At 33.8% G+C, this 24,827-nt stretch overlaps 6 protein-coding genes across 11 annotated transcripts; 4 read left to right on the forward strand and 2 right to left on the reverse strand.

Moving 5' to 3' along the window:
* Positions 1-1,116: 1,116 nt before the first annotated feature.
* Positions 1,117-5,859, forward strand: LOC105776552 (uncharacterized). Of its 2 annotated transcripts, none has more exons than XM_052622279.1 (5): positions 1,117-1,679; positions 2,389-3,349; positions 3,433-3,957; positions 4,192-4,653; positions 5,312-5,859. In XM_052622279.1, the coding sequence occupies exons 1-5, from the start codon at positions 1,156-1,158 to the stop codon at positions 5,612-5,614; spliced, it is 2,775 nt and encodes a 924-aa protein (XP_052478239.1). In that variant the 5' UTR covers positions 1,117-1,155; the 3' UTR covers positions 5,615-5,859. The 2 variants fall into 2 exon arrangements, with proteins under 2 accessions (XP_052478239.1, XP_012454722.1); XM_012599268.2 differs by having other exon boundaries at positions 1,118-1,679; positions 5,303-5,859.
* Positions 5,860-6,004: 145 nt separating this feature from the next.
* Positions 6,005-8,263, forward strand: LOC105776555 (stem-specific protein TSJT1). 2 transcript variants are annotated; one of them, XM_012599271.2, is made up of 4 exons: positions 6,005-6,429; positions 6,756-6,999; positions 7,095-7,215; positions 7,924-8,263. In XM_012599271.2, exons 1-4 carry the CDS (start codon positions 6,224-6,226, stop codon positions 8,121-8,123), a joined length of 771 nt encoding a protein of 256 aa, XP_012454725.1. In that variant the 5' UTR covers positions 6,005-6,223; the 3' UTR covers positions 8,124-8,263. The 2 variants fall into 2 exon arrangements, with proteins under 2 accessions (XP_012454725.1, XP_012454726.1); XM_012599272.2 differs by having other exon boundaries at positions 6,759-6,999.
* A 1,175-nt stretch (positions 8,264-9,438) lies between these two features.
* LOC105776554 (putative nuclear RNA export factor SDE5) lies at positions 9,439-13,729 on the forward strand. 4 transcript variants are annotated; one of them, XM_052622607.1, is made up of 13 exons: positions 9,451-9,571; positions 9,677-9,698; positions 10,278-11,097; positions 11,205-11,230; positions 11,433-11,510; positions 11,708-11,751; positions 11,864-12,102; positions 12,231-12,313; positions 12,438-12,494; positions 12,593-12,660; positions 12,745-12,851; positions 13,227-13,297; positions 13,403-13,729. In XM_052622607.1, exons 3-13 carry the CDS (start codon positions 10,287-10,289, stop codon positions 13,529-13,531), a joined length of 1,713 nt encoding a protein of 570 aa, XP_052478567.1. In that variant the 5' UTR covers positions 9,451-9,571; positions 9,677-9,698; positions 10,278-10,286; the 3' UTR covers positions 13,532-13,729. The 4 variants fall into 4 exon arrangements, with proteins under 4 accessions (XP_012454723.1, XP_012454724.1, XP_052478567.1 ...); XM_012599269.2 differs by having other exon boundaries at positions 9,439-9,698; XM_012599270.2 differs by having other exon boundaries at positions 9,440-9,698; positions 10,408-11,097.
* A 1,594-nt stretch (positions 13,730-15,323) lies between these two features.
* On the forward strand, positions 15,324-18,607 carry LOC105777075 (monothiol glutaredoxin-S17). Its single transcript, XM_012600133.2, has 3 exons — positions 15,324-15,720; positions 15,845-15,919; positions 17,040-18,607. The coding sequence occupies exons 1-3, from the start codon at positions 15,535-15,537 to the stop codon at positions 18,246-18,248; spliced, it is 1,470 nt and encodes a 489-aa protein (XP_012455587.1). The 5' UTR covers positions 15,324-15,534; the 3' UTR covers positions 18,249-18,607.
* A 567-nt stretch (positions 18,608-19,174) lies between these two features.
* Positions 19,175-21,568, reverse strand: LOC105777532 (pentatricopeptide repeat-containing protein At4g21705, mitochondrial). The gene is made up of 2 exons (XM_012600861.2): positions 21,267-21,568; positions 19,175-20,544 (listed from the first exon to the last, which is right to left on the reverse strand). Exons 1-2 carry the CDS (start codon positions 21,516-21,518, stop codon positions 19,306-19,308), a joined length of 1,491 nt encoding a protein of 496 aa, XP_012456315.1. The 5' UTR covers positions 21,519-21,568; the 3' UTR covers positions 19,175-19,305.
* A 723-nt stretch (positions 21,569-22,291) lies between these two features.
* On the reverse strand, positions 22,292-24,506 carry LOC105777534 (heat stress transcription factor B-2a). Its single transcript, XM_012600862.2, has 2 exons — positions 24,066-24,506; positions 22,292-22,851 (listed from the first exon to the last, which is right to left on the reverse strand). The coding sequence occupies exons 1-2, from the start codon at positions 24,345-24,347 to the stop codon at positions 22,471-22,473; spliced, it is 663 nt and encodes a 220-aa protein (XP_012456316.1). The 5' UTR covers positions 24,348-24,506; the 3' UTR covers positions 22,292-22,470.
* Positions 24,507-24,827: the final 321 nt, after the last annotated feature.

Here is a 24,827-nt window from a genome sequence, read left to right on the forward strand (position 1 = left end):
TTTAGTTTTGATTATGATGCTATTTTAATTTTTAATTTAATAAATGCTTAATTTATTGTATAATTTAATTAATATATATTTTGCATGATATATAATATTTTATATTTATGCTATGTGTATTTTAAATTATGTTGTTACTAAATATTATAAAACATTATATAAAATCAAACAAAGATCGAATAAAAATTATTATAAAATAAAAGCACAAGACAAATAAACAAAATGTGAAAATTGTAATTGATTAAATGAAAAATTAAAAAAATTAATCGATTCCATTTCTCAAAATGCATTTCACAATTACATTCATAATTATTAGATAAACTTTAATTTATGACATAACACATAATATATGCTACAATTTATTTAATTTATTTATTTTAAGAATAATTATTTAATAATATATATTTAATCTGTGCATAGTAGGGAAATACAAACTATATATTTTATTGAAGTCATTTTCCGAGATTAATTACGGGCCAGTTCTTCATTACTTTTGAAAAGTGTTGTGGAAAAATATTTTTGAGAAGTACTTTTGAAAAGTTTGGTTTAAAATTTGAGTGTTTAGCATTGCTGTCAATAAGTGATTTTTAGAAATAAAATGTCCATTTTAGACATGTTATTATCAAGTAACAAATATGCATTTAAATAATATTTAAATTAGTTAATATTATTATATTTTAATATATAAAATATAAATTTTAAGTATTTTAAACAATAAATATTAATTATTTATAAAATTTAATTAAAATATATAAACTGTATTTTAAATATTTAAATATAAGCATTAAATATTTGTAATTAGTATTTTGAAAATTATTTTTTATTTTTAATTAATGATTTTAACACATTTGTAATTAAGCATCAAGAATAATAAAAGAAAAGTACTATGTTATTGGAGGGGTGAAAAAATAATTAAGTACCAAAAGTACTTTTAAGAGAGTAAAAGTTAAAATTTTTACCTAAGTACCTTTTAAAAGCTAAAAATTTTAACTAAAAATAATTTATTCTGCACAACTTTTCTTCTAAAAGAATCAAAATGTTTTTTTTTAAGCAATCAATAACATGTTGTGGCGCGTAGCGGCCAACGTTTGGTATGGTTTAAAAAACAGAAATGGATAAGGAAAAGCCCATCCAACTGAAATCCAAATAATCTTCATGCAACTCTCCACTTATGTCCTTTCCCTCCAAAAGCCTCCGTCTCTCTCGTACCGCCACCGTCTCTGCCACCACTCTCTCTCAAAAAGACCCTTTCGGCACAAACTCATCTGCTCGCTCGCCAACTCAGCCGATCAACGCTCATCTGAACTCGTCACCACTCTCCAGAGCGAAACCCTAAAAACCTTAGAATGGCCTTCCCTTTGCAATTACCTTTCTCCCTTCACATCTACTTCCATGGCCTTCTCCCTCACCAAAGCTGCCGCAATTCCCGTGGGTCAATCGCGGGAAGATTCCCAGAAGCTTCTCGACCAAACCACTTCCGCTTTGCACGCCTTGGAGGCCTTGAAGTCGGAACCGTTGGATCTCTCTGTAATCGAAGACGTCTCGGAGATCCTTCATTCCGCGGCTTCAGGACAGGTGCTAACAGTAAGGGAGCTTTGCAGAGTTCGTAGGATGCTCGGTGCCGCGAGAGCTGTCTCGGAGAAGTTGGCAGCTATCGCTGAAGGTGGTTCTTTGGAGAGGTATGATAAATTTATTTTCAATTTTCTCTTGCTTTTTTGACACAAGTTTAATCTGCATTAAAAAAACTGTTAATAGTTTGTAATGGCTTATGATTATATATTAGAAACGGTTGGAGTTATAGTTTTCGTATTGGTCTTACTGTCCATACAAATGGATTAGTGATAACTGATAAATACACATATAATACTAAGGAACAACATGTCTAAAAGATTTGTAATTGCTTTCAAGGCGTGTCTTAATGAGTGTTAAAGCTTCAAGTTGAAAGGATTATCTTTATACGTAGCAAGAAAAGGTCAGTTATGGTGATGAATGCTTTGATTCTTTTCACAAGTCCAGAAATTGATTTTATGTTTCTTTAAGGATTCGAGCTTTTGATCTTAACAGAGTTTGGTTTTCATATTTTGCTTTTCCTAGTGTAGGTACCTCAGACTTTTAGTATCTTAGTTTAAAATGATTTTGGTGTAAGCAACTTTATTTGATGTGTCTCTGAAAGGTTCTTATTTTTGTTTGATTCAATTGGGAGAGGGCAGTCTGTCATATGATATCTTGTCTTAGTAAGGGTCTAATATTGTTTTCGAGGTGCTATAGATCCAACTCTGCACTGCTTGTTTCCTGTTTACTTTTATGAAATTAAATATATAACCTGCCTGTATGAATGTTAAATTTAATTTTATAGAATCTAATTCATATTATTGAATTTTTTGCCAGGTACACTCCATTACTTGAAATACTTCAAGGTTGCAATTTTCAGTTGGAGTTGGAGCGAAAGATAGGATTTTGCATAGACTGCAGCCTTTCAACTATCCTTGGTAGAGCAAGTGAAGAATTGGAGCTTATTAGAGAAGAAAGGAAGAGGAACATGGAAAATCTGGATTCTCTGTTGAAAGAAGTATCAGTTAGTATATTTCAGGCTGGAGGCATTGATAAACCTTTAATAACCAAGAGGCGGTCAAGGATGTGTGTGGGCGTCAAGGCTACCCATAAATATCTACTTCCAGGTGGTGTGGTTCTAAATGTTAGCAGTTCCGGCGCAACATACTTTATGGAGCCCAAAGAAGCAGTTGAGTTGAACAACATGGAAGTAAAGCTTTCAAATTCTGAAAAAGCTGAAGAAATGGCTATCCTAAGCATGCTTACATCTGAAATAGCAGAATCAGAAGCTGAGATAAAGTATTTGTTGGATAGACTTATAGAAGTTGATCTTGCTTTTGCTAGAGCTGCATATGCTCAGTGGGTGAATGGTGTCTGTCCAATTTTAAGTTCAAAGGAATCTGAAATGTTAATTTCTAATGGCGCAGATAATGCTTTGTCAATAGATATTGAAGGGATGCAACATCCGCTTCTCCTTGGGTCTTTTCTAAGTAATTCCACAGATTTTATCACATCCAACTCTATGGGTCCATCTGTTTTGGGCAATAAAAGTGGTGAAATGACTCCTATAAAGTCTTCAAAAGTTGTATCCAACTTTCCCATTCCTATAGATATTAAAGTTCAATGTGGAACGAGGGTGGTCATTATTTCAGGACCCAATACAGGAGGTAAAACTGCTTCAATGAAAACTTTGGGATTGGCATCTATTATGTCAAAGGCGGGCATGTATTTGCCTGCTAAGAAGCAGCCAAGACTTCCATGGTTTGATCTTGTTCTTGCAGATATCGGGGACAGCCAGGTAGTGGTTTTACCATTTTTTATGAGTGATAAATTCTCATTTCCTTATTAGCTTTTGTCCTGACACTTCTTTTATGATTGAAGTCTTTGGAACAAAGTCTTTCAACATTTAGCGGGCATATATCACAAATTTGTGAGATCTTGGAAGTAGCCTCAAAAGAATCACTTGTCCTTATTGACGAAATTGGTAGTGGAACTGATCCTTCAGAAGGTGTGGCTCTCTCCACCAGTATCTTACAATATCTAAAGAATCGCGTTAATTTAGCTTTTGTGACAACTCATTATGCGGATTTAAGTCACCTTAAGGAAATGGACCCTCAGTATGAGAATGCAGCCATGGAATTTTCTTTGGAGACCTTACAACCCACTTACCAGATACTCTGGGGTAGAACTGGTGATTCCAATGCATTGACTATTGCTAAATCAATTGGTTTTGATGGAAATATAATTGAACGAGCAAAGATGTGGGTTGAGAGTCTAATGCCAGAAAAGCAGCAGGAGCGCAAAGGTGTGCTGCAACAATCGCTAATGGAGGAAAGGAACAGTTTGGAAGCTCAGTTCAAAAGAGCTGAATCTCTTCATGCAGAAATTATGAAACTTCATCATGAGGTATGATTTTAGAATTTCAACTCATCAGAACATGATTTTTTTGTTGCTGCTTGCTCTTTGTTATCAAGAAGAGAAGTGATAATAGGTGTTGATTGCTTATTCAAGGTCAAGCTGTATCATATGGCCGGTTATTAGCACATTGGAGAGCTTAACTTCGTTTTTTTTAGACTAGTATATGTTCTGTTTTACTTATTTTAGTTGTTTTTTTATTTTTTCTTGCTCTTGATAATGAAGGTTAGGAGTGAGGCAGAAAATCTTGAAGAGCGTGAGAGAGCTCTCAGGGTGAAGGAAACCCAAAAGGTTGAACAAGAACTAAATGCTGCAAAATCCCAAATTGAAACTGTAGTACAGGAATTTGAGAATCAGCTCCAAACTGCTAATTCTGAGGAGTTCAATTCGTTGGTTAAAAAATCGGAATCTGCGATTAACTCCATTCTAAAAGCTCATCAACCTGGTGACAGTTTCTCTTCTACTGAAACAGATACAAGTTCATATCAACCTGTGTCTGGTGAGCAAGTCCATTTAAAGGGACTAGGAAACAAGTTAGCTACTGTTGTTGCAGCATCTGAGGATGATGACACTGTTCTAGTCCAATATGGTAAAATTAGGGTCCGTGTTGAGAAGAGTAATGTTAGACCAATTTCAAGTAGCCAACGGAATAATGCGATCAGCTCTCGGCAGAGTTTTGAAAGACAGGTTTGTAATAAAGAATGCTTTCTTAAACATTTTGCTTTTGTTTTATGTGTTATATTTTTTTAGTCCTCTTATCGGGTTGGGTACCATGCTGAACATTTTGGTGAAGGACAATAATAGCAAGAACTAAGTTGAGTAATGGGTGGCTCTGTTTGATATACCCTGCAGTTCAATTGATTAGTGGGGCTGACTATGTTGGAATGCAGCTCCCCTCCCCCTTATGCATATTTATTTACCTTTTCGTTTTAATCTCCCAATTTCCGAGGTCCTTTTTGTCGCTACTGGGAAAGGGAAAGTCAATCCATGACTATTCCCGTAGTTCTACTGGTTGTCATACTTGCATTACTAGCGCAATTGCTTATTTAAGTTGCACTTAAGTACATATCCAACAATGTTCTCCACATCCTTTTTTTGAATGCCTCCTGAAGCTTTTACAGACAAATAGCCCATAGCTTGTTTCCTGCATATTTTTCACAAAATAGTAACTTAGATCATGTAGATGCAATGAAGTTGATCTTTCCTTGGCCGACACATTGAATCATACTGTAAAAAGTAGCATTTTGGGTTTGTTTCATGTATGACTTAAGCTTATGATCTTCTGCTTGTCTTGGAATTGAATTTAATAACTCTGATTCTGATCGTTTTGCTATAGGGAGAACAGAGCAGAGAGGTCCCCAGTAATTCAGATGCTACAGAAAGTGGTGCAATTACTTATGGCCCATTAATTCAGACATCAAAGAACACTGTAGATCTCCGCGGTATGCGAGTGGAAGAGGCTGAAATCCAACTTGACATGGCTATCTCAGCAAGAGGATCAAATTCAGTTCTCTTCATTGTGCACGGCATGGGCACTGGTGTCATTAAGGAGCGAGCACTGGAAATGTTAAGAAATCACCCACGCGTGATGAAGTATGAACAGGAAAATCCATTGAATTATGGTTGTACAGTTGCTTATATCAAGTAAAGGACATTCATGTTCCTTTCACTTGACTGCACTTTCAGTATATATTTGTATACACAATGCGGCCAACTTTTAGATTAATTGGCTAGTTTGATTGTTTCCCTCAGTTCCCAGGCCTTGGCTTGGCATGAATGATTCATCAATGAAAGTAAGCTAATAGATCTGAGTAGCAAGTTGTAACGGTAACAATACTAATTGCTTTCTTTATCCATTAATCCTAGCTGTCCAGTTTGAATTTTTCTGAATAACCCCATCATTTCTGTTTTCTTTTTCTTTTCTTGGAAGCTGTGAACCCACCTGAGGAAGAAACAAAAAATTTTGGCACCATTCTTGCATGCAAGGCATGCCTTAGCTTCAGAGTCCAGGTTACACGTGAAACCAAACTTAAAGCTTTGTGTTGTGCCACATGCATAGACCCCAACGTAATCCTTTTTTGTAAGCTAGTGAAAGGAACCATCATTATTCTTTCAGTTACAAAGCTACAGCCATTTAGAGATAAGCATGAACTGAAAGTATTGGCTCCATTTAGGGTGCCAAGGATTTGCATTAGCTTTAGTATTAGTGTTTTTGCGGCAAGCATTGGCCTTGGGAATCTTGGGTTTTTCTGCAAAAATGTTGGCGGTTTTCGAGAAAGCAACAGGAAATCCACCGGAGGAGCTCAGGCTTCCTTCAGTTGGATTGGATTCTGATGGTAAGGGAACTCGAGAAGAAATCTTGCAGACTTTCAGGTTGCTGTGGCCAGAGTCGACCTTTTACCACCTTTCAAATGGAAATTTCATGACACTGTCACATGGAGCTCAGAGTCCTTTGCATCCAAGGTATTCAAAATTCATCCTTCTCGATATTTGGTTATGAGCTGAATTATATAATCTTGTTTTCTTTCCTTAAATTATCTTTGGCTGGAAATAAAGATCATACACTGAATGTTTCATGTTGCATCTCATAAAATTCAGAAGTTCTATAATCTAAGAACTTTAATGCTTTAAAATTAAAAAATAATAATTATTATTATTACTAACAGGGTATATATCCTATCTTTTTCAGATCTATGGCTTGTACTTCTAGTATCAATTTTCACATAATAGATATATATAGGTTCCTTTTTTCAATTATTTGATGATCTATCTAACAAAGAATGTACCAGCAGGTCCATGGTTGTCATGGATGACATCTTCTGCATCTTTATTGGGACTCTTGTGAACATTTGCGAACTCAGGCGACATTACGGCTTGTCCAGACAAGCAACAGAAGCCATGCTTGTGGTTGATGCTTACAAGGTTCTTCGAGACCGAGCTCCATATCCACCCGACCAAGTCATTAAAGATCTTGAAGGAAAATTTGCTTTCATTATTTTCGATGCTAAATCTGGTACCCTCTTTGTGGCCAGAGTAAGTAGATATAACCAAAATGCCTACTTTTTTTAACAGTTACGTAGTTTTCCTTTCAAACTTTATAACATAATTGTTTAACAATGTTTAATTAGGACCGTGAAGGAAGCATTCAACTTAAATGGGGAATGGCTGGAGATGGCTCCCTGGTATTATCAGATGATCCAAACACCATAGAAAAGGCTTGTGGAAAATCCTCTGCTTCGTTTCCTCCAGGTAAAAGTATTGGTCTAATTGTGGTTTTAGTCCTTTTAACATGCTGAAATTTGAGATTTGATTTATTTATTTTGATTTGGCCTAATTTGATCTCCTTAACTGCAACTGTTAACTTTAGTCATTAAACTGTTGAGTGGGTTTCTTTTGCTGATAACTTCTTTACCGTAAAAACCCCATGTCATCACTTTAAAAGCAGCAGTTAACAGCTAAGGTTTAACAGTGTTTTCAATCTTGACCTACAAACAGGGGCCGCGGCGGCAGGGGGTGCTGGCTGGTGCCCGACCCCCTAAAATGGGAAATTCAACTTTTGGCCTTTTAAATTTTATGAAATTTTTAGTATATGGTAAAATTGTATTTTGCCCACCAAAATGATAATATTTTGATTTAATCTTTTAAAAATCAAGATAATATTTTGATTTAATCTTTTAAAAATCATAAAGATATAAGTTATGAAAATAGTGAAATTACATTTTAATTTTCATAAAATTATACAATTTAATTTTGACCTTTCCAGAAAAATTTTCTAAGTTTGCCCCTGATAACTAATAAAAGTAAAGTGACAAAATTATGCCAATTAGTGAAGAGAATTCCAAATCCCAATATAGTTGAGGGACAAACAATAATTAGACCAAAAGTATTTATAAACTTGCCTTTTAAGTTCATTTTACTGTTACAAGTACAAATTTATGTATTTGTTAAATTTTACAGGCTGCATTTTCATGAATGGCAATGGCCTTATAAGCATTGATCATCCACTCCATAAGGTAAAAGCAATAGCTTGTCAAGATGACGATGGGAAAATCTGCGGAGTGATGTTTCAAGTCGACTTGTTTACGAGACTCCAAAGCATTCCTCGTAATGGCAGTGCCGCTAATTGGGCAGATACTGCCATCGTCGAGGGAGACTGAAAAAAGGGGAAGTTTTTATCGGAACGGTAGGCGAAATATTGCCTTTTCGTTTACATTGTGGTGAAGTGGACAAGATCTGAATTCTGGCCTAAATGTTTTATGCTTGTTATGATTTTGAGCTTTGCATGTGTTCGTGTTGACTTCTGTTTTTTTTTTAAAAACCTTTGTTAATTCAGGTAATAAGAACAAAGACCAACAAAATGTCTGGTAACATAAATCAGAATTTAATTTTTACAATTAATGCATCCAAAAATACACAAAATATCTTGTTTTAGTTATAAAAAGAAAGAAAGAAAGAAAGAGAAATGTTAAGTATATGCACTAATTAAAGGGTCTAATTATAATTTATAATATTATAGTAGGTGTTGTGTTAAAGTGATGATTTGCAATTTTATGAATCATGATAAATTAAAATAGAAGCATCAAATTCCATATTTCAATATGATGGAGGGCTAAAACCATTATTAGACCTTAGCTAAAGTTATTTTGTTTTGAGTCTACTGAATCATTAGTGGAGTGATTATCCTTCTTCATATGAAGAAATATTTTTAACGTTTATATAAAATTCAATAAAAATACCAAAAATAAATTTTACAAAATTTTAATAAATTTGTTCTTGCACTTTTTTTTAAGATTTACTAATACAAAGTACAATATAAGTTAAATATATGTCTAATCTATTATAATGTGGAACTAATTAATACAATGCAAAGCGAATGAAAATATGGACGAAAGTCAAATTAATCCGAAAAGAATTGAACAAAATCTATACAAGACATATATCTTATGCTTTTAACTTTTCTCATATGTTCAAAGTTTTCAAAATCGACCGATGGTCGAAGCGATCAGGTTACCAGTTCAATCGGTTCTCTAATTTAATTGAATAATTTATTTAAAAATTAAAATATTAAAAAATAGAAAAAATTGATTTGACCATTGATTTGATCTAGAATCAATCGATCTAACTCCTTCAAAGACTAATGTTTTGATTTAATTTGCCTAACAAGTTAATTTGATCCCATTGTGAAAATAATGATATTGTATTTTGAGAACTTAAAAGATAATAATATCATATTTCATTAATGAAAAATTTACCTAATTAATCCACATTTTACATCTTAAAATTTATAATTCTTCTTGTATAATTAAAAGTCATATACTTACATATTATTATATTTTTCCTCAAGGAAAATTCTTAGGTATTTTCATGGACTTCCCAAGGAAAATGAAGGTTAAGAACAAATCCTTTTCTCGAAAATGAGAAAATAATATAAAAAATAAACTAAATAAATAAAAAGAGGAAAAATATCCTCTAAGACTAGAAGACCCACACACAGCTAAAACGAAGGGAAAAAAAAATCAAATTTCTAAGCAATTTCAACAATTTCAGTCAGCCAGATTTTCTGCGTAATAAAAATAAAGAATTTACTCCGACATCCTCCATCAATGTAATGTACCCCGACTTTTTCAATTTTTAAATATTTTAGTTTTTTTATAAATAAATAAATAATTCACTAAACTCTGCAAGAATTTCAACTTCGCCTCCTCCAAAGCCTTTCACTGAAAAACCCTTTGGTAAGTGCTTTAAAACTCTCTATTTTCTTTGAATTAAAAATTATAACTTTTTTCCCCTTTGGAAGTTGATTCTTTGCAGCCAAACTTGGTAATATTTGATCTTTTTTTTTGTGTGTGTGTGTGTGTGTTAGATCGTTTTCGATTATAGTTATGGTTATTAATATTTGGTTGCTGAATCTTAAAATCATTATATTTTGTTTTCAAGTTTGTTGTTTTTGAAGCTTTAGAAAATAAAGCTCTCTCCTTTATATCCCAAAGGTGGATTGTACTAAGTGTATATATATATATATAAATAACATGGCAGAACCAAGAGTTGTGTGGTAGCTTATGATGATACTTCTTTGATCAAATTTGATTTTTTTTTTTGGCTGATGACTAGCTTTAGCTATAGATCTGTTGTATCTTAATCATCTTTTTTTTTTTTTTTAAATTTTTGTTGGCTACGAATTTGCTAAATAATGTGACCAATGTGATTCATCCTTTGAAAAAAAACTTTAAATGTTGATAATTGATATAAACATTATACATTGAATCATTTCTTATTTTTACCCTCATGGTTTTTTTTGGGGGGTTTTGAAGCTTGATGAAATGGAGGTGTCTGGTTTAAATGGATTGAGATATGATGAGGAGAGTGCATTGAACAGTTTGCTTGATGCATTCGGATCTGTATTTTCACTTAATGATATTGCTTCTGCTTACTGTGAGGCAGACCGGAATGTGGATATAGCCGGTGAAATTCTGTTTAGAATGCAGGGGAATACCTCTGTAGAACGAAAAAATGGTGAAACTTTGGAATCATCCCGAGCTAATAATTCCCGGAATTGTTCTAGAGTGAATGGGGATTTTACAGCCCCTAAGCAAATATGGCGACTGGTTTCAGCTTCTAGTAATGCAACTAATAGCGAGCTGAAAAAGGATGAACCTTTGGAATCATCTAGTAGTGATAGTTCTCAGAATTCTTGTCAAGCAAATGGGGATTCAAGAACTGTAAAGCAAAAATGGAGACTGGTTTCAGCTTCTAGTAATACGACTAAGAGCGAGCTGAAAAAGGATAAACCTTTGGAATCATCTAGTAGTGATGGTTCTCAGAATTCTTGTCAAGCAAACGGGGATTCAAGAACTGTAAAGCAAAAATGGAGACCGGTTTCAGGAGGCATGGTTTCGAGCATGCTTGGAAAGGGGTATATGAAGTCCGCCCCTTCGACTAATGGTTCCAATCCACGAACCAAACCTTTAAAGGTAGACTCAAAGGAGTGGCCGGCATCTGTACTTTGGGGAGAAGGACATAAATCCAGTCCTCCAAAAGAGGACCGCTTGCACAAAGATATGGAAGATTTTCTTTTCAAAATGCTTGGAGCGGGATTTCAACTTGAGAGGAATGTGATCAAAGAAGTTCTCGGTAATCCTACTGTTAATCATTGCCTATATACATAAGCACGTCTACAGACATACATGATCTTGCATGACCACTAATCTAGTTTTATTTATTTATCGGTTTATATGCAGATAGCTGTGGATATGACATGCAAAAGGTATAGATACTATCCTCATTTCAGAGGATCAAATGTGCTGTTCTGCAGATTTTTCGATGCAAAGTATCATGTACTAAAAGGGAAATGAAGTTTCTATTGCCTTGGTTTACTGTTCGTTGATCTTTTTCATTGCTATTCTACTTCATAAGACGCTTTCGAAGGTTATTCTAACAGTTCTTTTCCCTCTCTATTGATTTATAAGAGTATGGAGAGGCTCCTTGACCGGTCAGCTACAAGTTTGGATGAAGGAAATAAAATTCTCGGTGAGTCCAGTAAAAAGGTTAGTCTAATAATCAAGTTCGTAAAACCCCGTGACATGTATCATTGTACATGGCATTGTGCAATGTCTGTAATTTAAGCTCTATGTATTAAGCTTGCCTTCCAGAAATGTTTTTATGTTCTCTATTTGCATTAAACTCAATTATGTAATCTTCAGGGTCGGTTATCCTTTTTTCTTACGAATTCCCATTTTTACAGACTAATGATAAGCATCCAATATCAGAGGAACCTTCACACAAAAAGTAAGTTTTATTATTTCTTGTTAGAGTTCATATTAGTTATTTCACATGAAAAGTAAGTTTTATTCTTTACAGTTCCTAATGGACTATCCCAAAATGTTTTACTTGCTAGCAGAAACATAGGTTTGAACACCAATGGTGGAACAAGACAAATGAAGGATAGATACGATCTCCAAAAGGAGATTTGGACCGCTTTGTTTAGTGCTCCCGAGAGATTAGATGAATTGCCTACAAGAAGAGTGAGGCCAGCAAGAAGGTCTATTGCATTAGGAGAACCCGTGGAAGGACCCCTAATTGACTTCGATTCTGAGTCCAAGGTTGATAGAGTTCACTTGCAAGAAGATAAAAAAGACGGTACGCGACATTGTACATTTCACTTGGAAGTTTATGTAACTCAGTATTGAGTAATATGAGTAATATGCTCGAGTTCCTTTAATTTATATGCAAATTTTAATTCATCTTATTCGATGCTTTACATGCAGATGAAGATGAAGAATATGGTTTCCAGGCTCTTCGAAGAGCTGTGACGGAATATAGGGGCACAATGAAGGAATATTATAAAGCTGTAAGTCTTGTGGTTTTAAAATCGCAGTCAATTTTCGCATGTTGACACTATTATCAAATGTCTGATGCAATTTATACGTCGATAACCTTTGTATTCTAATTAACTGCGATGCATTACTTGTCAGGCTATTGATGCTTTCGCTAAAGGGGATAAAGATCTAGCAAACAGACTTGTAGAACAGGTAAAATATTCGTCTAAAATGTAAAGTAAAATATATGCATAATCTGTTGCCTGGGATGAATTCGATTACCTGAATTATGGATGAATTCGGTGTGGCAGGGACAATTTTTCCGTGAAAAGGCTTGCCAAGCAGATGAAGAATCAAATCAAAAGATTTTCGAAACTTGGTTAGCTTCTTGTTCTTCAACATGTTTATGGACCCGTTTTTTATACTCTCTCTCTCATATCCTTTTCTTGATTGGATTTGTCAGGGGCACAGATGCGGAAGACGAAATGTCACTCGACTTGCATGAACATGGCGCAAAGGAAGCAATTCGTCTTTTGAAATGCCATCTATCTTCACTAGCAGGCATCCCATGTAAGTCAAACCATTTCTTCCAGAATATGATTTTTACCCTTGAACCATGCTGTGTTTTATAGGTGAATGTATCTAAGAGGTCCTTTGGACCTGATCAAATTAGTCCTTCTACTATTAAATGGATCAATTTAGTCCCTATTCTATTAAAAAGAATCAAATAAGGCTAAATTAGAATTGAGTTAACATTTACTGTTTATAAAATGTCTTGAAAATTATTTTTTTCAATTATACGGGAAATGGTAACTCTGTTATAATTTGGACTTATTTGATTTTTTTAGTATTATGGGGACTAGTTTGATCCAGTTCTTATAATACAAGGATCTTCCAGGTACTTTAACCCTGTTTTTTCACTCATGGTTCTTGTTTTTCAACCAGCATTCAAGTACCTAAAACTCATTCTAGAAACAAACGAAGAAGACTCGTCAAAAGGCCGTCGTAGACAATCGGTAAAGTTTTTCAAACTAATCTCACTGCCTCGACCGTCCATTCAAACAGACTCGGAAAAAAGCCAATATTTTAGGTACCGATTTGGTTGGTTTTAAATGTTGCAGGTTAAGAGGCTGTTGGAGAAAGAATCAATAACATGGAGTGAAGGAGAAACTTGTGGAGTAATAAGGATTCGGTTAGATAAAATAAACCCTAAAAGCTTGAGCTTTGGCAAAAAAATGCCATCTCTTTGAACATTAAAAGGCTAATGATGATTAGCCAAAAGCTATTGTTTGATGAAAACCTGAGCCGAAAGACTGAAACTTCGCTGTGTTGTTTGATTCTTTTTGGAAAACTGTATTTTTTTTCTCTAAATTATATTTTGTTATTGCAAAGCAACTGTATTGAAAATTGAAATTAATTGGAATCTTGATTTTTTGGTGGTGATGAAATGGTTTTTTTGTTGATTTTTTTTTTAAATACAAGAATAGAGCAAAGCTCAAACGACAGACACGACTAACACGATTTATAGCTCAAATTACACCTGAGGTAATGAGCACGTTAACTATTAGGCCATCATAAGGGTTTATTTTTGCATTTTATTTCAACATCAGATAGCAATTTGATTTAATGATTTGCAAACAAACGTTCATGGTCAAATTATGATTTTGGTCCATCTATTATATTGAATTGTGATATTGATTGGTCTTTTTATTATGATAAAATTTTAGGTTTAATTGTACTTTAATTTATTATAATTTGGGTTTCTTATTTTTAGTGTTATTAGTTTGTCAAAATTAATAAAAGTATCATGGAAGTTTCTATTTATGAGTCAAATTATATTTTATTTCATCTACTAAAAAATGAGTAAATTAATTTCTATGCATTAAATCAAATAGTAAATTAATCTTTTAGTTAAATTTTCAACTATTTTTACCACAAAAATTAGCGTAATTGATGGAATAATCGAACAATTGCACATGACTCACTATGTGTATCTCATGTCAATGTACAATGACTAGTTTTTAATAGTGGAAATAGATGAAATTTTAATGAAGAATCAATCTGCTTTTTGATATAACGTATAAGGGCTAATTTGCTCATTTTTTGAGTAAAGAGGACAAAATATAATCTAACTTATAGTATAAGTGCTTTCATGATACTTTCATCTTCAAAATTAAATAGATAATTACGGTAACATAGTTAATTATTTCAGATTAAAATGTTCTTGTGAATTTTATTGAACTAATTGGTAATTCTCATACAAATACGGATTAAATTTTCAAAAAAAAATTATGCTAAATTAAATTGCATAAGTTAAAAGGGATAATATAATTTTTGGCTTCTAAAATTGGTTACTAAATTCATTTTGGCACTTGTACACTTATTTTATTCACTTTGGTACCTGAATTTGCCAATTAGATTCATTTTGGTCCTTGAACTTGAAAAATACATTTTGAGATTGTATTACGTCATCACATACAATGTTCTAGTAATCAGACAAGTGGTTAAATTGATCATATTATTGGTTCCCAATTCAATCAGTTTAATTAGTTCAACTGCTAAACTAACACTAATTCATAATTAATTAAAATTTATAAAAAAATTAAAATATATATCATTAAATTGATTCGACTATTGGTTTTTGTGTTAATTTTCGATTTTTACCAATTTCAAGCAATTTTTGTTTCATTTGGTTTAATAATTTTGTTTGAATTAATATATCAGTCAAATTTTTGTCTAATCAATTTGACTGACCAATGTAATCATGTTCCAAGAACACTAACTACATCGATAAATCTTAAAAAAATTTAAATTTAAAAACCAAAATGAATCTAGGTTTCAAATTTAGTAGAAAAGCTTTATCCCTTCCCTTTAAAAGATGCAGATATTCGACTCACTGTTCTTTCTAGTAGGGCCTAGAATAAATTAGTTAAAAGTTAATCGAACGGCCAAAAACAAGCCAACGGCGTTTGATCAATATAATCATCAATAAAATAGCGTGGAAACAAAGCAGGAAATCCATGACCTCTTAAAAACCTAAAAACAGAATCATGTTCCACTTCAAGGTTTTTTGGAACTGGTTTTCGAGTGTTTTGTGAGATAAAAAAAAAAAAACAAAAACAAACACACACACATCGAAAAGCATTAAAAAAAGGGTGGAATTGTGTTACTCTATAAGCGCCGTCTACAAATCTCTTCTATATTTCACTTCGAAGCGGAGAAGAAAATAGCTCAAATATCAAAAACCGTAATAATGGGAGGAGGTGGTGCTGGTGGTTCAGTGAAAGATGTGCAGTCCAAGGGTGAACTCGATGGGTTACGGCAGAGTGGCGCAACGCTTATCCTTCACTTCTGGGCTTCGTGGTGTGAGGCTTCAAAACAGATGGACCAACTGTTTTCTCACCTCTCCACCGATTTCCCCAACTCTCACTTCCTTAGGGTTCTTATTCGAAACTTTGAAAATTTCCCTTTTCAGTGATTTTTTTTCGTTTTTTTCTTCTTTTGGGGGTAAAAAAATTGTTATTTGAATGATGGGTATTGATTTTTTTATTTTTTATTTGCAGGTAGAAGCTGAAGAACAGCCTGAGATATCTGAGGAATACTCGGTTTCTGCTGTGCCTTTTTTTGTCTTCTTCAAGGTAAAGTCTTTTGATGGGTATTTTTTAAAAAATTGAATATGTTTTAATTTTATGAATTAGAGTTGGCTAATTCCTGTTCTTTTTAGGAGTGTACATCCCTAGTGATTTTCGAATTGGTACGCATGTTCTGAAACAGAACAGGGAACACTAGCAATATAATTCAGTAAAACTAGTTTTTGTGTTTATATTTTTGTATAACCCAAAAATTATATGTAAGTTCCAAAAGAAAACGTATCCAGTTTCTACTGAACGAACTGGAGAAGACTACCCCTAGTAAATTTACGTTCTAGTTTTTGTTCTTCGTATTGGACTGATCCGCATTCCAAGTAACATAGGTATATATAGATGAAATAAGTAACCTTATACATTTTTGTGTGGTGTGGATTTGTAATGATTGAATATTATTGGTTTCTTTTATGGCTCTTCCAGACAGGTAATAGAGGGCAAAACACAAAGGTTGATTTCTTAGGGCCACTTGTTTATACTGGTCCAATCATGGACATACATGCATGCTAGCAGAAAATTCTATTTAATTCGTGAATATGTTCTAGGCCTGTACGTGGAGAAAGAGCGAAAATGTTTACGAAATATTGCTAATTGTTACTTATTTTCTCAATAACTTGGTTGTGCAATTTTCAATTAAGTGACCATTGAAAGAAAATATATGATTATTTTCGCACTTGAGTTGATTTAATTCATGAATTTATGTGTCTGCATGCTAGAACTGAAGTTGATTCAATTCATGAATGTACCCTGATTCAGTATGTGGATTAAAGATGAAAAGTATTGTGAAATATTGGTTTCATTCTTATTTTCTCGATAAATAGGATGCGCAATTATCATTAGCTGCGCTTGTTCTTACACCGGGGAGTGAGGATTCCTAGGCTAAGAGTTTCCATGTGATACGGAGGGACTCCCTATAGGTAGATTGATCCTTTGAGGGATGTTGAATTCCTGGACCTATCCAATCGTGACCATTCTTTTTTCTTTTCAATATTGCACTTGATAATTTGCTCTAAGTTTTATATCTTGATGCTAGGTTTGATTAGTATTCCATTTTGCTATTTAAATATTCTCCAAAATGTGAGCTTATGATCGGCCTTTTCATTGTTTCTATTAGGATGGAAAGGTTGTTGATAAATTGGAGGGTGCAGATCCTTCCAGTCTGGCCAACAAAGTTGCCAAGGTTATTGGGTCAATTAACCCCGGAGAAGCTGCTGCTCCTGCTAGTCTTGGGATGGCTGCTGGCCCCACCGTCCTCGAGAGTGTCCAAGATTTGGCAAAGGCAAACGGTTCATCCCAAATGGGAAATCAAGTGCAAACTGGTCTCGATGACAAAATTAAGAAACGATTGCAGCAATTGATTGACTCTCATCCTGTAATGCTATTCATGAAAGGAAACCCTGAAGAACCCAAGTGTGGTTTTAGCAGAAAAGTTGTTGATATTTTGAAGGATGAAAAGGTGAAATTCGGAACATTCGATATTCTATCAGACAATGAAGTTCGGGAAGGTTTAAAGAAGTTCTCAAAGTGGCCAACTTTTCCTCAACTCTATTGCAAAGGTGAACTTCTTGGTGGATGTGATATAGCAATTGCCATGCATGAAAGTGGTGAACTTAAAGAAGTTTTCAGAGATCACGGAGTTGATATTATTGGGACTGAACAAGGAACCGGTGGCATCTTGGAACCGACCGGATTGACTGAAAACCTAAATTCTCGGCTTCAAAGCTTGATTAATTCAAGCCCGGTTATGCTGTTTATGAAGGGGAAGCCTGGTGAACCCAAGTGTGGTTTTAGCCACAAGGTAGTTGAAATCCTTAAACAAGAGAAAGTCGATTTTGAGAGTTTCGACATTCTCTCAGATGATGAAGTTCGTCAAGGACTGAAAGTTTATTCAAATTGGTCAAGTTACCCTCAATTGTATATTAAAGGTGAACTTATCGGTGGATCAGACATTGCGTTAGAGATGCAGAAAAGTGGTGAACTCAAAAGGATTTTAACCGAGAAAGGCATCATTAAGGAAGAGACACTAGAAGACCATCTAAAAAGTTTGATTTCATCTTCACCGGTGATGCTCTTCATGAAGGGTACCCCCGATAATCCAAGATGTGGCTTCAGCTCTAAAGTTGTCAACGCCCTAAAAGAGGAAGGCATTGATTTTGGGTCATTCGATATTTTAACCAATGATGAGGTTCGACAGGGATTGAAAGTCTTCTCAAACTGGCCGACCTTTCCTCAGCTTTATTACAAAGGTGAGCTTATCGGAGGTTGTGATATTGTACTGGAACTGCGAAACAATGGTGAACTGAAAGCGACACTGTCCGAGTAAAGGTGGGTTCAGTTTGTTTAAAATAAATGACTTTTGGGGCAAAACCTTGATTTCATTTCCAGATTTCTGAGTCATTGAGGTTGAATGTATGCCAATTAACAGTACTTAAAAACTAGGTTTTTTTTTTTCTGGTTTTAATTTGCTTTAAAGCTCTTTATCTACTTGTGTTTTTCAAGTTGATTAAAGTTAGTATTTACTGTATCTATATGCACAATTTGCATCTTTGAGCAGTGGGAAACCTTTGCCTATGCCTTGTATTTTGGCATAATTTTAGAAGATAAAAATGTTTAACTTCCGTCAACATTATGGATTATATTTGTTTCTTAAATTAAGTTATTGGGTTAATATACTATTTAGTATATGAGCTTGGCTTTAGATTTTTTCTGCCTTAGTTGATACTTGAAATATTTTCCAATTGAACACTCAAGTTTAGCTTTAATATTTAACGTAGTACTTAGTTTTCTTTTCTATGTACTTATTGTTTTCATCATTTATGTCATGTCAAATATTTATTGGGTCACACAATGCTTGATTTGAATACCAAAACAAAAATTGAACTCAAATTAAAGTACTAAATTAAAAATTAAAATTAAATTCAAGTATCAAATTGTATATAATTTTTTGGAAAAACAGCATTAATTTATATAATGTGAGCCAATCAAATATTCATTGGTTCACATATAGATTTGGGTGTCAAATTAAATATTAAAGCCATACCAAATTAAACATTAAAGTACTAATTCGTATATTAACCTTAAAACTATTTCATGAAAGTTATTGAAAAAACAGAAGCATATATCACCTGCAAATTATTACATTACATTAAACTAATCACAATTCAAAATTGATAACATTCACTAAAATTTACTATGAAACTAGCAATTAATAGACTTTTATGTAAATGAAATGCTCCTCAAGAACAGTGCTAAACAGAACTACAATACATATCCATTAAGAAAATTCACATAAGTCGTAGAGGCAAATCAGATAACCACAAAAAGAAGGGGTAAAATTCAAAGTCATTATGAATGAAAAATGAGGAACCAACCTATTGAATTTAGCTGGATTTCATGGCCAATATTGATTTTGTTTCTTCATCTTCATTTATTTTATCAGCTTTCATGAGGTCCAAAACCTTATCCACTCTTTCACCATGTCTTACATTTGCCTTCAACAAGGTATGATACATTTTTCTATCGACCGGAACTGTTCTCTTCAATGACTCCACGAATTCTTCCACTTCCTGAACACTGCCTTCATCGCCTAGCCAATCCAATATACTCGTGACCACCCTTAGGTTCGGTTTCCACCCCTTGTTCTCCGTGAATAACGATAGGGCCGCCTTCATGCACTTGAAAGCCTTTTTTGCTTGACCTTTATCTAAGTAACTTGCTGCCACAATGCCCCAACTATTAGGAATGGTTGTCTTACCTTTCTCCTTCAGGTTTTCGAGCATTGTTTCAGCCTTTTCATGTAGACCCTTTTTAACATAGCCAACAATGATGATATTCGGTATCCGAAAATCGTAATAGTTTCCGGATGATTCCCATTCTTTAAGTATTTTCTCAGCTTCTTCAAACTCATCAAGCTTCACTAGAGATTGAAGCATGATAATGAAATCCTTGTTTATATACCTTTTACAAGCTTCTTTCTCTAGACCCCATAATCTCAAGACCTCGGCTTTATTTCCCAAACTCGTATAGAGCGATATTAGATGATTGTAGCCCGTTCCATCTTTATTATCTAGCTTCTGTTCGGATTTTTTTAGTGCATCAATGGCTTTTTCAGTAAGGCCTGCTTTTATGTAGAAACTGGCAACAACAGCATACGTGTTCCAATCCATCTTGATATGAGGTTGATCCTCCATTTCTGTTAAAATTTCTTCAATTCCCTCAAGATCAGACCTCACACCTAGAGAATTGATGCAGATTCTGTAACTGAAGTTGTCCGGGGATACGTTGTTCTCTTTCATCTCCCTCAGTACATCAGGTACTTTCTCGTGCTGTCCAATATTTGTGTAAAGACACATGATATCATTGTAAGTAAGAGTTGACGAGGCGAAACCCAACTCCTTCATTTTCTGCAAATGAGAGAGCGACTTGTCTATCTGGCGCTGCCGCACATAACAATTCAGAAGAGCACCGTATGTCTTCTCAGTTTTATCTTGGTCCTTCAATTTATTAAAATAGCTTTCCGCAGAAAGAAATCCACGAACTTTACCGATGAGATCCAACTGCACCGCGTGCTCAGTAGGTGAAAAGGCACAAAGACCCTTTTTATTCATCCATTCAGAAACCTGCACCCATTAGACATCAGTTAGCCATAATCTAATGGTTCGATGTTTGAACATTCATATACCAACTAGAATCGCAATTCCTTAACCGGAAACTTTCATGCCAATGCTTATTCAATCACTATAAACTAAAAAAACCGGTATCAAACAATTTAAATTTCAAGATCCATGCCATAATCAGCTTTAATTAACAAGTCTATATTTGCAGGCCTAAGAACAGCTCACATTAGTCCATTCTCCACTTTAGGCAACAATGTGGAGCATCCATTCTTTTAAAATTGAAACTTTTTTCTCTCTTAGTTGCTATGTTCATAATTCCAGTCAAACACAGACTCACTTTTGCAGGTCAAAAGTCCCCATATTTTAACCAAAATTTACACCACAAAATAAGCCCTGCATTTTGCTCAATCATATCCATTACTCGAGCTTACAGATTTCTACATTATTTCAAACAAAAAATTTCCATATTAATTCAAATCATCTTATAATCACAGTCAAATGCATGCCGTTACAAACAACTCTAAGAAATTAGTTGGCAGTGTTTAAAATTAAACATTCAAGTCAGCAAATCATTAAGTTTTCACAATGCTCTACTACTTAATTCGATATTACCATGAAAACCCAAAAGGAAAAATGCTTCAAATACAAATTTCAAACAAATTAATGCGAATTAGACAACCCCCCCCCAAAAAAAAAGAAAAAAGGCAATAAAAAGACCCAAAAACCTGAAGAGCCTGAGTGAAGCGCTTTCGTTTACGAAGATCGTGAATGATGCGTTGAAGCTCAGCAACTCGAATGTTGTTCCCATGTTTGAGCCAGTCGTCAAGCTCCGCTTCGACGCTTTTGTCAGGGCTACCCAAAGGACTGATCCTGGAATATAAAGTGGCTTTATTGAACCTATTAGTATAATAAAATCTGCTGAAAACCCCATTTTGAGCTAGGGATTTTGAGCTCGACAACAGCTTCATGGAGTTCATGCCTGTCTGCTGGGGATTTTTGGCACTGAAATGAAATGAAATTCAAAACCTTCGAGTAGGGTTTTAGGAGATACAGGGGTTAATAAAAGATTGGGCCATTTTTTGGGCCTTTTTTAAATAATGGGTTAATATAAATAGGCATGAAATATATGTTTAGAATTATTGCATGAAATATAACATATTCTAATTATTGCATCACATGAAAAAAATTAATTAAAAAATATGTTTAGAATTTTAATAAAAATAAAAATATATATGATTTCTACACATTAAAAAAATATTGATATTTAAAGAAAATAAAGATTAATATACTATTTGGTACTTGAGTTTAGCTTCAATTTTTAATTTGGTATTTGAAATTTTTTGTTCCAATTTGGTACTTGACTTTGGCTTCAAGATTCACTTCAGTACCTAAATTTGTTTTCAAGGTTCAATTTAGTGCTTAGGTTTTTAAATTTGATACTTAAAATTTTTCTTATATCATTTAAGTACCCAAGTTTGGCTTCCAGATTTAATTTGATATCTGAGTTTTATCTTTTTTTTGTCTCAATTAAGTACTCGTTCTTTTATTAGAGTACATATGTCAAATATTTATTGAATCGGTCGGTCTGGGGTACCAACTTAAACATTGAAGTCAAACTTGAGTACCAAATTGAAAAAAAATAACTTAAGTATCAAATTAAACATTACAGCCAAACTTAGGTACCAAATAGTATATTATCCCACGAACACCTCCGATCATTTTGGCAAATGGCCTGTGTTAAATCACAAAATGAAGTGATGAAAGCAAAGGTTAATCCATAAGTTCCATGACCATATATAAGCTACAATGAAACTCTTTTTTCTTTTCATTTTTTCATTTTCGTTCATTTTCTCAAGCACCAAACAAACCATAATAACCCTTTTGGCTACGATGGAAAACGAAAGAAAATAACAAAATCAACCTAGCTAACTAGCAGAGCCTAGTTTCTTTATGATCACTAGTTCCAGTGTGTTGAGCAATGCAATCCAACAGCTTGATCTGCAGATCTTTGAATTGAGCTATTTGGGTCTGCAATTCCACCTTCTCTCTCCTTAAATTCTGGTTCTCCTCCATCAGCGTTTGACGATGAACATATGTACTTTCTTCATCAACAGCACTGCTGCCGCCATTCATGATCTGATGATGATGATGATCTTGATGATCATCACTTGAAGAAGATGCCTTCAAGAAAGCAGGGAACACACTTGGCTCGCTTTTCTTGCGTGTTATCTCCATTAACATTTGCTTGTAACCTCTCTGAAACTTCTCGTGCTTGAATTCCCATCTTCTTGATGATGTCTTCTTAAACCCCTGCTTCAACATTAATCCATTATACACTGTGATTAACGCTATATTTTTCAACATGAAGGCTATATATATAAGTCGCTGTATCCTTTTGACTTCACTAAAAACCTCCGAAATTTTGACTAAGGCTACGTAGTATTAACGACATCATTATCCTTTCCGATTCTCGTTTTGAAAAAAAAAAAAACCTAAGTAATTAGCGGAATATCAGTATGCAAACTAGATTTAATCCGGTACATAGATCAAAGACTAAATTAATCATTTTATTAAAAATTTTATCTATTTTTTTAGTTAAAATTAGTCGTAAGGGACACAATGCATGCCATTAGCCCTATCAGTTTTACGGATAGAAATAAATGAAATTTTAATAGAGAACAATTTATTGTTTAATTTAATACCGTGACTAATTTACCATTTTTTTAGTAGAAAGGGCAAAAATTTATTTGGCATAATAGTCCTCATGGTATTTTCCCATGAAATATCTAACTTTGAACTAAAGATTTAAAGGTAAACCATCAATTAGTCACTTTTATTTTTTTCAAGTTACATTTTAATTATTTATGTTTAAAATATTACGTTTTAGTCACTTACGCTAATTTGTTGTAATATTTTATTCACCGAACCGTTAATTGTCGTTAATGGTGTAACTTTAAGTTGACGTGATAAGTTAAATCATAATTTCAAACAAAAATTTAAGTTAAATTATACAATTAATCCACATATTTTTTCATTTTGAACAATTTAATTTTTTTTATATTCTTTCAACTTTTTTTCTTTAGTTTCCATTAGCTTTTGCTTCTCCCTCTATTTTCTTCCCTTCTTCATCTCTTTTAACGTAAAAGAAAAAAAATAAATTACTCAAAAACGAAAAAATATAGGGACCAATTGTATAATTTAACCCAAAACTTTCTTCTGAAATAATAATTTGACGTGACACGTCAGCTTACAGTTAAAATTAACGCTCCGTGTCTAAAATATTACAATTTGATAACATAAGTGACTAAAACATAACATTTCAAACATAAATGACTAAAATGTAACCCGAGACAAATAAAAGTGACTATTTTGATAGTTTACCCAAAATTTAATCTTCTCCGTTGTAGTCTAGTTGGTTACGATACTCTGCTTTCACCCGAACGACCGGGTTCAAGTTCCGACGATAAAAACAATGAAATATGGATTGCAAAAGAAAACGGTACTATATATATAAACTCACTCACATATGTATTAAGTTGGCGAATGAAGCTGGAAAAATTATTGTGCTTGAAATATCTAGGCAAAGTAAGATCAGAAAACTCCGCCGGCGACCAAACTACGAAACCCGTTCCTTCGTCGTTCCACGATACTATCTTCTTCCTCCTCCTGCTACACCCTTCCTCTCCACTTTCTTCTTCTTCACCTTCCTCTAACAAAGCATATGTCTTCGCCAAAAATGGTGCTGGCCCTTTCGCCTTTGGCGACGACAAGCTTGAATAATTGCTACTCATTTTGTTACTCATCATCACACCACTCTTCTCTCTTTATTTATACCCTTAAAGTTAAAAACCTTCTTTGCTTCTACAACTTTCTAATATATATTATATATATGTTTATATCACACACCTCTTGGAAACTACTAGTGCCGTGGAAAGTGGTTTGTTTCTTTGGTCTTTCTTTTACTTTCTTTAGAGATTTTCTTTTAGATTTTTCTTCTTTTGGGGGGTTTTGGGATTAGATAATGCAACTTTGTCATGGAGGATTATATATATATTTTTTTTCTATAACGAACAGTTTATTTTAACTTATTAGACAAAAGGGAGAGGGTATACTAATATAAAGTATTGTTTGAGCAAGCACAAAAGATTGAAATTTCATGCATTTCAGGCACATGGGGCATTGTCTTTTTTTATTTTTTCGTCAATGAATACAAAAACAAAGACCAACCTCTGTTTGGTCAAATTAAATGAAGCTGTAGTTTGAGTTTGTGGAAAAAAGAAAATATT

The sequence above is a fragment of the Gossypium raimondii genome, chromosome 10, assembly GCF_025698545.1.
Source record: "Gossypium raimondii isolate GPD5lz chromosome 10, ASM2569854v1, whole genome shotgun sequence".
NCBI classification, from domain to species: domain Eukaryota; kingdom Viridiplantae; phylum Streptophyta; class Magnoliopsida; order Malvales; family Malvaceae; genus Gossypium; species Gossypium raimondii.

Excerpts from the sequence above, each read along its gene's own strand:
- LOC105776554 (XM_012599269.2), top strand. The coding sequence starts at position 10,287 with ATGGAGGTGTCTGGTTTAAATGGATTGAGATATGATGAGGAGAGTGCA. Across the intron at positions 11,098-11,204 it reads TGTGATCAAAGAAGTTCTCG|ATAGCTGTGGATATGACATG; the intron begins GTAATCCTACTG and ends GTTTATATGCAG. Across the intron at positions 12,661-12,744 it reads CAAAAGATTTTCGAAACTTG|GGGCACAGATGCGGAAGACG; the intron begins GTTAGCTTCTTG and ends TGGATTTGTCAG.
- LOC105777075 (XM_012600133.2), top strand. The coding sequence starts at position 15,535 with ATGGGAGGAGGTGGTGCTGGTGGTTCAGTGAAAGATGTGCAGTCCAAG. Across the intron at positions 15,721-15,844 it reads CCAACTCTCACTTCCTTAGG|GTAGAAGCTGAAGAACAGCC; the intron begins GTTCTTATTCGA and ends TTTTATTTGCAG. Across the intron at positions 15,920-17,039 it reads CTTTTTTTGTCTTCTTCAAG|GATGGAAAGGTTGTTGATAA; the intron begins GTAAAGTCTTTT and ends TGTTTCTATTAG.
- LOC105777534 (XM_012600862.2), bottom strand. The coding sequence starts at position 24,347 with ATGATGAGTAACAAAATGAGTAGCAATTATTCAAGCTTGTCGTCGCCA. Across the intron at positions 22,852-24,065 it reads TTCGCCAACTTAATACATAT|GGGTTTAAGAAGACATCATC; the intron begins GTGAGTGAGTTT and ends ATGTTGAAGCAG.
- LOC105777532 (XM_012600861.2), bottom strand. The coding sequence starts at position 21,518 with ATGAACTCCATGAAGCTGTTGTCGAGCTCAAAATCCCTAGCTCAAAAT. Across the intron at positions 20,545-21,266 it reads GCTTCACTCAGGCTCTTCAG|GTTTCTGAATGGATGAATAA; the intron begins GTTTTTGGGTCT and ends TAATGGGTGCAG.
- LOC105776555 (XM_012599271.2), top strand. The coding sequence starts at position 6,224 with ATGTTGGCGGTTTTCGAGAAAGCAACAGGAAATCCACCGGAGGAGCTC. Across the intron at positions 7,000-7,094 it reads GTACCCTCTTTGTGGCCAGA|GACCGTGAAGGAAGCATTCA; the intron begins GTAAGTAGATAT and ends ATGTTTAATTAG. Across the intron at positions 7,216-7,923 it reads CTCTGCTTCGTTTCCTCCAG|GCTGCATTTTCATGAATGGC; the intron begins GTAAAAGTATTG and ends TAAATTTTACAG.
- LOC105776552 (XM_012599268.2), top strand. The coding sequence starts at position 1,156 with ATGCAACTCTCCACTTATGTCCTTTCCCTCCAAAAGCCTCCGTCTCTC. Across the intron at positions 3,958-4,191 it reads TTATGAAACTTCATCATGAG|GTTAGGAGTGAGGCAGAAAA; the intron begins GTATGATTTTAG and ends TTGATAATGAAG. Across the intron at positions 4,654-5,302 it reads GGCAGAGTTTTGAAAGACAG|GGAGAACAGAGCAGAGAGGT; the intron begins GTTTGTAATAAA and ends GTTTTGCTATAG.